Source organism: Porites lutea, chromosome 8, assembly GCF_958299795.1.
Source record: "Porites lutea chromosome 8, jaPorLute2.1, whole genome shotgun sequence".
Classification (NCBI taxonomy): domain Eukaryota; kingdom Metazoa; phylum Cnidaria; class Anthozoa; order Scleractinia; family Poritidae; genus Porites; species Porites lutea.
The window spans coordinates 25,291,703-25,301,254 of NC_133208.1; the positions used below are offsets into that span (position 1 = coordinate 25,291,703).

Below are 9,552 nucleotides of genomic sequence, written 5' to 3' on the forward strand. Positions count from 1 at the left end.
ACTGATAACTTTCTTAGTAAACTTTCTAAACTTTTAGTAAATTAAAAGCCTTTCAACACTAAAAGTAGCAAGCAAGCCGTACTCTCCTTTGACTGCTGTGAAATGTTAAAGGACAATTTACCTATGCAACTCCATTGTGCTGTACTGTATTTCCGGTTCCGTATCTTATTTTACTTCCGGTATCTAATGTCACCCGTTCCAGTCTTTCTCGACGCATCAGATCACGTCTTCCATCCGTCGCGCTATTTTGAAAAGTTTAGCTGTTTTTGTTGGTGGTCTTTTACCGTTGTTTTCTCGTCCAAGCCTTGGACAAGTGGCCTCTAAATCTAACAAAATATGAATTGAACTTGGCAATGAATTGACATAATTTTTCTCAAGTAAGAAGTGGAAACGAAAACGTGTGGATGCATTTGCCGGCCCGGCTTAAATTTCATTTTCGCGGTGGGAATGATTTTGATGGCATGCCATATGGATTTTTCATCGTTTGAAAAACTCCTTTCGACGACATTTCAAGCGAAAAGGAATAGAGTTGTATTTAACAGTATTCTACTGAAAGGACTCACGATTGGTACTGTCGTCGCTACAGATTGGGTCGATTCATTCAGTAAATTATCTTTAAAGAACAGACATTGATGTTTCCGGAATATTAAATTTCCCTCGAACAGTGGATCATTTTACGGCAAGCACCTTCCTTTCAAGAAGCATTATTTCTTCCTTTTGTCGTCAAAAATAGTTTCCTTCTTCGAAGAAGAAGATAACGTTTCGGCACAATGCATATATTGATGTATAAGCTGAAGGACTCGTCGCTTGGCAGACTGGTTGTGTCTGTTCTGGTATTTGCGCTCTTTGTGCCGTTAGTAACTCATTACTATTTAGGAAAACATACTGTGCCTTCTGAAAGAACTCCAATGGACCACTTTCAAACGCGATCGAAATTAGACAGACCTGCTGGCAAATTCGACTTGTTGTTAGATAACATTGATGATCTGAAATATCAAGTTGATGAACTTCAAAGAATTAAGCTTTCTCTGACAAACGAGTTGAGAGAGCTGGAAGGAAAAAAGAACAGACTTCTGACAGAAATATCCACTTTTGCGAAAAAGGCGGATGGAACGCGAATTCAAGCAGAGCATTATCATTCAGATGTGGTTCGAGCTAAAAGGGAATTAGAACTAATTAAACTTGCCAAAGTGCGAGCCAATGACTGTCCAGAATTGCCACAATTGAAATTGCCTCAGAGACTTACAGTTCCTTCTGAAAGTGAAGTAAGTCCACTTCCAGATCAGAGAATCTTGTCAAACTGCCAGTTACACAACTGTTTTGACTTTTCAAGGTGTTCTTTTGATTCAGGATTCCCTGTTTACGTGTATGAGCGCCCTTTGGGTCAGCGAATGTTTGACTCTGACACTATGATAATTTCGCAGTTGTTGAAGGAAAGTCATTATTTTATTTCAGAGCCAGCGAAAGCCTGCCTGTATATAGTTATTGTTGGATTGACAGAAGGAATTTTGGAACGTAAAAGTAACTCTGAATTTCAATCTGATTTGCACTCTCTGCCTTACTGGGGAGGAAATGGTAGAAATCATTTAATTTTATATTTAACAATTAAAGCAAGCAACCACTCTTCTAATTTTCCATCCTCGGATATTAACACTGGACTTGCATTAATTGCACAGTCAACATTCCCTGATGGCGTTATTTTTCGCCCTGGCTTTGACATAGTATTGCCACCTTCAAATGGGCCTCCAAAGGGAGATGCTTGGAGTCGTGCCTCTCTTCAGCTCCCGGCAAGAAGAAAATACTTGTTGAGTTTTCAAGCCATGCATACTGATCATGTCACAAAAGCAATGGCAGTTCTACGTGATCAATTAAATGAGCTTTCCAGGGAGGCCAAAGATTTCTTTATGGAGTTATATTTATTGAAGCCTGGAAGCTTTAACTCAAGTGAAGAAGATGAATGGTTGCTATGGGGATCACATGAAAATAGAACAAAAGTTCTCCATCAATCAACATTTACTTTAATTGCGGGCTCACATGGCAAGAACTCTAATTGGGATAATTGTCATATACGGCTTCTTGAAGCTTTGCAATGTGGTGCCATACCAGTAATACTTTCAAGTAGAGCAGTGCTTCCTTTCGATGACATGATTGACTGGCACAAGGCTGTGATTATCCTTGCACCAGCTCGTGTTCCTGAATTAAATGTCTTACTTCGGACAATCACAAATGAAGACATACTTCAATTACGTTGGCAGGGTAGATTTCTTTGGGAAACATACCTGTCAACAACTAATGCTATTTTAAAAACAATGTTAGCCACTATAAGGACACGTCTTTCAATTCCTGCTCACCCTGTACCATCCTCTCCAACGTCTTCTGTGTTTAGTGATGCTAGAATACCTGTGACAAGTTCACCAGATCCAGATGCAGTGATTGGACTGCCTCTAGAATCTCCAGCCTTTGTTAGGAATTTTACAACGACTGTTGTGGATAGATACAAATTTTGGAATTCACCACCAGGTTCCTTTGAGATGTACCCAAGCTCGCCATTTGACCCTGTTTTCCCTTCCTCTGCACCTTTTAGGAATTCTAGTAAAGGATTTGAACTCATTGGCGAAGGTGCTGGTGGGGCTGGAGTTGAGTTCAGCAAAGCTTTGGGTGGAAATTATCCAGTTGAGCAATTTACTGTTGTCATCTTGACATATCAGAGAGAATTGGTTCTCATAGAATCTATTCAGCGTCTTGTTGGGTTACAGTACCTTAATAAAGTGGTTGTTGTGTGGAACAGCCCTGAGCCACCTTCCTTGTCTCTTAGGTGGCCAGATATTGGTGTCCCTGTTCATGTAAGTGGTGAAGCATGTTACGTCTTTATTTACATTGTCAGATAATACAAGCTTACATGCATAACTTTTATGATTGCCCACAGGTAGTTCATGGTTTTAAAATGTAGGATTGTGAAAAAGAAGAAACTTTTAGAAGTATTGTAAGTTAGTGTTCTGTGATAAGGTTGTTTCAGGTGGCTGGTACTTCTGTGAGTAAAGGTACTGATGTAAATGAAAGTTGTTAGCGGGGCCATCACTGAGATTTCAAGTTGCCTGGTATTTGCAATTTGTAGGCAGAAATTGAAAAGTTACTCTGGAAGTTCTTTATGTTCTATGATCTTCTTTTTCTCAAAGTTGCGTGGGGTTGAGCTCGTTGTAGCCATAGGAGCACCACCTCCTAGCCCTTTACTAAAAGCTCCAGGGCTGACGTTAACTTTTGAAGTAGCAGTAGAAAAATGAAGATTGCAGTCATAGCATTAAAACATGAAAAAATTGGCCCAACTTTTTTAAATTTCAATCCATGTCTGGCATCCTTGCCATCTATTGCAAAAGATGACAGGATGAACTCATTGCTGTTACATCACATTTTCAGTCAAGGTATTGGATCTCCGAGTGTTGACAAGAGCTGTCAAAATAAATCAATCAGAGCAGGGGTTTCAAAATGTTTTAGCGGCCGACTCTGGAAAAGTAGGCGGCTGTGACAATAGAGATTGTTTTGTTACGAGCCGATTGTTATGACCAGTCAGTAGCTGCCGACATACAGTCAAGTAGCCGGTGGAACTGTCGCAGTCACTGGCTTGTTTTGAAACCCCTGCATAGGGTATACAAGATTCTGGAACAAGCAGTATCTCTGGAACAAGTTTTTGTTAAAATGTACTATGGGCATGCTTTCTACCCCCCTCCTCCTCCTCACTGTTTTTCTGCTCGCATCTTTTTTGTGCCTTAATCCCCACAGTCTGAGTGCCTGGAACAGGCCAGCATTTTGATGACACATACTAAGTTTATTATTTTCAACAGGTGGTGAAAGTAGCGAAGAACAGTTTAAATAACCGCTTCATACCATATGATGTCATTGAAACTGATGCTATTTTTGCTATCGATGATGACGTGGAAATGCGACATGATGAAATACTTTTGGCCTATAGGTATGTACAGTTTGTGTTCTCACTTTTATCAAGCTGCTGTCCATATCATGTAAGTCTGTGTAATTTGTCAGGCTGCAAGGCAGTGCCTATTCTAGCTCGACCTTTTGCTTATTTCAACTCCAAACAAGTTATGAACATGCAAAATTACCTGGATGGTTTGTCATAGAAATGGTCTTTAATGATACCACATCCTGTTGTTTGGCCACTGCGTGATGAGAAGATTTTTTTGAAGCTAAATTGGTTTCATTTTTCTTCAAAAGATTAGTAACTTCTATGAGTAACTTCGCTGGTTTCATTTTCACTGTTTGTGTTTCAAACTTTGTTTGAGAGAAGTGATTCTTTTCAAACAGCATCATGTTGAATTGGTTTCCAAGAATGAACTTGGGTGATCTTCATGACATAGTGTTAAGTTTATTGAATATTAATTTTTTGAAATGTCTCATGTTGTCATTTTCTTGTCTGACTGGTAAAGGTTTCTGAGGTCATTAAGCCAATGGATAGGTACAAGCTAGTTCACACCTGGGCATAAGAATTTTTTTCCTGTCTTTTTCTAGTCATGTTCCTACTTTCATTTTTTGCATTGAATGCCTTTTATATGGCACATAAAGTAAAGTAAGTATGTTTAAGCCTTCTAAGGACTGTGTTTTGTTTAAGAAGTTACCAGATTTATGTTGGCTAATAAGATTATATCTTTCTGGGCTTGTTTAACTTTTTATTGAGGTTAAATAAATGAAATTAACCTGGACAAATTTGACCTGTAAGATACTGATCTGTGCATGAATGACAGGTCTTTAAAAACACAAGCACTTTTGAAATTTTGTCTTAATACAGGGTCTGGAGGGAAAATAGAGATCGTATTGTGGGATTTCCTGGCCGATTCCATGCATGGGATACAGAGAACAATCAGTGGTTGTATAGCTCAGAGTATTCCTGTGAACTCTCCATGATTCTGACTGGTGCTGCTTTCTACCATAAGGTAAGAGCTTTAATACTTAAGAAGAGTCTCTCAAATATAAATCTACAGGTAGATCTCTTGTTCATGATCATGAAGTAATGTCCTCTAGGACAATCAAGACCTTTCTCACTTGCTGTTCATCTCCTTTCTTGTCACTACCTTTATGTTTCATCTAGCATTGTGTCAGTTACTTAAAGGAGAAATTAAATAGTGATCACTTTTATTAGTGGGTTAAAGAAGACAGCCATAGTGTGAAGGGTGCAGTTGGTAATTATCATTTTGAAAAACTTCCACCCTCTCCCCCCCCCCCCCTTCCCCCCAACTCCTTGTAAGCTGGTCATTGGTTTAGTCTATTGTTTTAATGAACTCTTTCCACTCTAAAAGTATAATACCACAGTGAACTAAAATTTCCTGTGAGCATTATGGAGCTTGGAGAAACAAATCATTGGAAAAATATGGGTTGTTACCCAACAGAAGCCCTAGCGGAAGCCTGTTGGTTGGGTCTTAAATGACCCAAGAGAACTTTAGTTTCGCATTTGGCTTGGTACCCAGGTCCCAGGTTTTGATGAAACCCTTACCAGCAACATATTATAGTTTGTAGTTTTTTTTTACTTCATTGCACTATCTATTTAAATTCCAAAACGACTTTTGCATTTACATGAAATAATAACCAGTTTCAGATATGAAGATAGTAGATAGTGATGCAAAATGGAGATCAGAAAGAAATCCTGCCCATTGCGCTGTCCCCACTTCCTGAAAGCCTAAAATTGGCTAAAGAAGGTATTACAGATTGTAAAGGTTTTACTGTTTTTTTTTCTCTCCTTTGTACAGTACTTTGCATATCTATACTTTCACTGGATGCCACAAGTAATCAGAGACAAAGTAGATGAGTACATGAATTGTGAAGATATTGCCATGAATTTCTTGGTTTCCCATATCACGCGCAAACCTCCCATCAAGGTATTACTAACCAACACAAAAATTTAGGAAAGCCTAGAAGCGGGGCTACAGTTAGATACTAACCATTAAAATTAGCTGGAGCAATAAACATCTAGCCGTTGAAATCAAAAGTAAATACCTTTGACTTAAAAGTTGAGAAAAAGAAATTGTATTATCAACTTGTCAGCAGATAACTTGAAAAAGTATGTGGCCTTGAATGTGCATCCGGACTTCCACTAAGAAAGAATGGAATGTCTGAACGTAATCTGATCATCACGCACGTTAGTCCCTTTTTAAAGGACCTTTTATCGCTCGTTATCTGAGCATGCGCGTCACCTATCCAATGAAATTTTCGCAAAACACAGCGTTAGAGCTAGAGCGTTTGCTCGTCCACACTCCTTAACCTTTGGTTATTGCTAGTATTTATATAGATTTTTTCTTACCCACAACCCTAAACGATACCTTTATAGATAAAAATATTGGCTTTCCATCCTCAAAACCGTACTGAAGTGAGACCAAACAGACCAAAATCTGCAATTTCTACCCCTGAGCGGAACGACGAGTGTCTCCGTCATTTTCAAGTGGGAGTCCTCCCCCCTCCCCGACTTTCACTCTAAACACCTTTTCAATCCCGTTTTTTTTTTTCTTTTTTTCAGGTAACTTCACGTTGGACATTCTCTTGTCCAAACTGTCCTGTTTCCCTTTGGGAGGACAAGACGCACTTCGAGGAACGCAGCGAGTGTATCAACTTTTTTGTCAGAGTGTATGGTTACATGCCGCTGTTGAGAACGCAGTTTAGGGCAGATTCCGTTCTGTTTAAAACCAGGCTGCCGAGCGATAAGTCAAAATGCTTTAAATATGTGTAATCAGTGTATTGACAGCTCTAACGATTTTCTCTTTCACTGCCAAAGGTGGCCAAAGTCAGAATTCAACAAAATTTCTAAATTTTATTTTGTGAAATATTGAAAGACAAATAGAACTATGTGAAAGTGCAAAAGAGGTTTAATTTGAACGGTCACACCATAGCATTTCATCCACAGACTTCAAAGTAAGAACCACCTTTTACAGCATAATAAACAGCACCACAGGAAAGTGCTGCTCAGTAGCTTTCATTTGAATGGTCACACCATAGGATGTCATCCACAGACTCAAAACTTAGTACTACTTACTAAATAAATAGTGCCATGTGAAAGTACTGCTGAAGAGGTTTCATTTGAATGGTAACACCATAGAATTATATCCACAGACTCAAACGTTATTGCTACATGTGGGTAGTACTTTGACATGGTACTATTTATTTAGTACTAAAGAGGCTTCTTTTGAATGGTCACATCACAGGATTTCATCCTCAGACTCAAAAGTTAGAACAAACGTACGAGACTCAATCATTCAGACGTGCAGTGAAAGGGTTTTAAAATACCTTCAATATATAATCCTGGCATCGCTTTCAAGTGTGAAAACCAAAGTTTTGCTCATCCTTCAAAAATGTCGCTAAATAAGTCAGTGAGGGTAAGAAGAAAGTATAATTTAAAAGTATTGATTAATTTTTTTTTTGCTTTAGTTTTCGCCCCCTAAATGGCCTGTTTCAAGTGTTCAGATAAGGAGAGCTCGCTTTTAGGCGTAGCCGGCAAGCGCCGGTTTTTTACACTTGGCGAAGTGTTAAATTTCGAGGACGCGCGCCCGCCCTTCGCGCGCTCTGTAAAAACTAATCAAAAAAATCTAACCGGCGCAGGCTAGCTGCAAAGAATTTCACTTGACTCGAGTGGACCTATAGCCATAGTTCAAACATCTATCTTCCATATCTGTACTATACATGTATATATTTCAACTTTCCTTGGTTCCCCGTTTGAGGCTAGCTTTACACCAGAGGAGCTTGTTCCAGATTCGTTTTTCCGTTTTCACACACACACTCGTAGTAAATTTGAAAAAAAGGAAAAGAAAACGTCCAGTTTTCGTCCCGTCTCCCGAGATTTTGAATCCGGAATCTAAAGTGAAGGTACTTTATATCCGAATCAATGAATGTCCTCGGATTCTCGGATGATTTGCTGATAGTACTGTATGTAAAGGCCGGTGAATCCGAACACCCTAAGTGCAGTAAATCCGGAATCATTTTTGAATCCGAAAATATCTCCTCTAGTGTATTGTACACCCAACCTCAAGAATTTTTCAATGCTAGCACCAAAAAAGAATGTCGTGTTTACTGCAAGTTATGCTATATGACATAACAAAATCAATATTTGCTACAAGTTGCATTTGTCAGCAAGGCAGAAATTAAAAGCAGCTGGGAGTGAAATGAAGAAGCCATGCTATTTGTTTAATTTCATCAAAATCACTTGTCTGAATTCTTGTCTAGTTCCCCCTTGTAAAAGTAGCTTTCTTTTGCTGAAAGTATTAGCTCTTTTTTTTTTTTGGGGGGGGGGGATAACATTTGTTTTTTTATAATATAAGGGAATATCAGCTTGCGAAAACAGCCGTCTAGTTCTCGCTCCTCGCCCCTAGGAACGTTTCGCCGTTTTCTTCCAGGCGGAACGTTCCTCGCAGGCTATGGAAATATATGCTTTTCAATTTTTTTTTATGCTGATAAAACTCGCTTTTGGCAGATAAAAAGGTTCCACCAATTTTCTATGTTTATTTTAAATATTGCGCTTACGTTTTTACTATGATATATATTTGTAAAATATTTAACATATACATGATACTATACAGTACTATTATATACAGTAGTACATAAATGAGATGATAGATTGAAGATGAGTTTAAAGTATTTTATTGGCATGTTGAGTTTGCACCCTCGTGCTAAGAGATGTAAGAATTTTCAATTTATATATACACAAATTGTAAATTATTATTTTGTATATATTCATATAGAAAAAATATATACAAGATGTATCTGTTGGGTTTTATTGTTCATTATAGATTTCTTTACTGCTGATATTTGAAAATTTACTTTGAAGTTTACTCTAAGTAAGTCCTATCTTTCTATAAAGTTCCTTTTTTATGAGTGCCATGGAAACGTGAATCATCAAAAAGAGTTGTTGTTTTGAACTGAAAATAAAACCTATTTATCCAAACCCAATGTGTACACTACATGGACTTTGTTTACAACTTAAGGTTTCCTTAAAGGACCACTTCAGCGAACGCATGAAGATCTGCGGCTTTTATCTACATCAAATGTCTAAAACGCTTGGCCTGTGTACAGATCCCCCCACCTCCCCTCAGTAAAAATCGGATTTTTACTGAGCGAGGGGGGTTCTGTATACAGGCTAGTCACTGAGGTGGAATAGGAGGTCATTATTAATTACCAATAATAACCTCGTGATCCACTTTATTGGCCACAATAACGACGTGCTTGCCTTTCAGGCCCCGTTTATATGAAGCAAGTTGTATCAGGAAAGAGAGTCAACCCCTCAGCAAAAATGTTGACCTTTTTGCCCCCGGGGGTACTCCTTGGAATTAGTGGTGGGGGTGTGCCGCTCGGTTGTCCAAATCCTCACCCTATTAGACCAACAAAATGCCATTTTTCACACCCGTTTTCAGACATGACCTCTATGAAATTACGTCATCAAGGACAGCAACCGAAAAAGATTTCTTAAAATCAATTTCGAATTCGCATATTTCTCTTTCTTTCTTACTCTTTTGGAATTGAAACGATAAATGCGTTCAGATACGTCCGTAGCTCCCTCGAAACCCG

At 38.6% G+C, this 9,552-nt stretch overlaps 2 protein-coding genes across 2 annotated transcripts in view; both read left to right on the forward strand.

Moving 5' to 3' along the window:
* Positions 1-9,552, forward strand: part of LOC140945411 (uncharacterized) — a 249,903-nt gene that overhangs the window by 136,944 nt on the left and 103,407 nt on the right. The gene's annotated exons all lie outside the window — the stretch shown is intronic.
* On the forward strand, positions 229-8,932 carry LOC140946780 (exostosin-3-like). The gene is made up of 5 exons (XM_073395890.1): positions 229-2,843; positions 3,840-3,967; positions 4,799-4,943; positions 5,754-5,882; positions 6,518-8,932. Exons 1-5 carry the CDS (start codon positions 771-773, stop codon positions 6,725-6,727), a joined length of 2,685 nt encoding a protein of 894 aa, XP_073251991.1. The 5' UTR covers positions 229-770; the 3' UTR covers positions 6,728-8,932.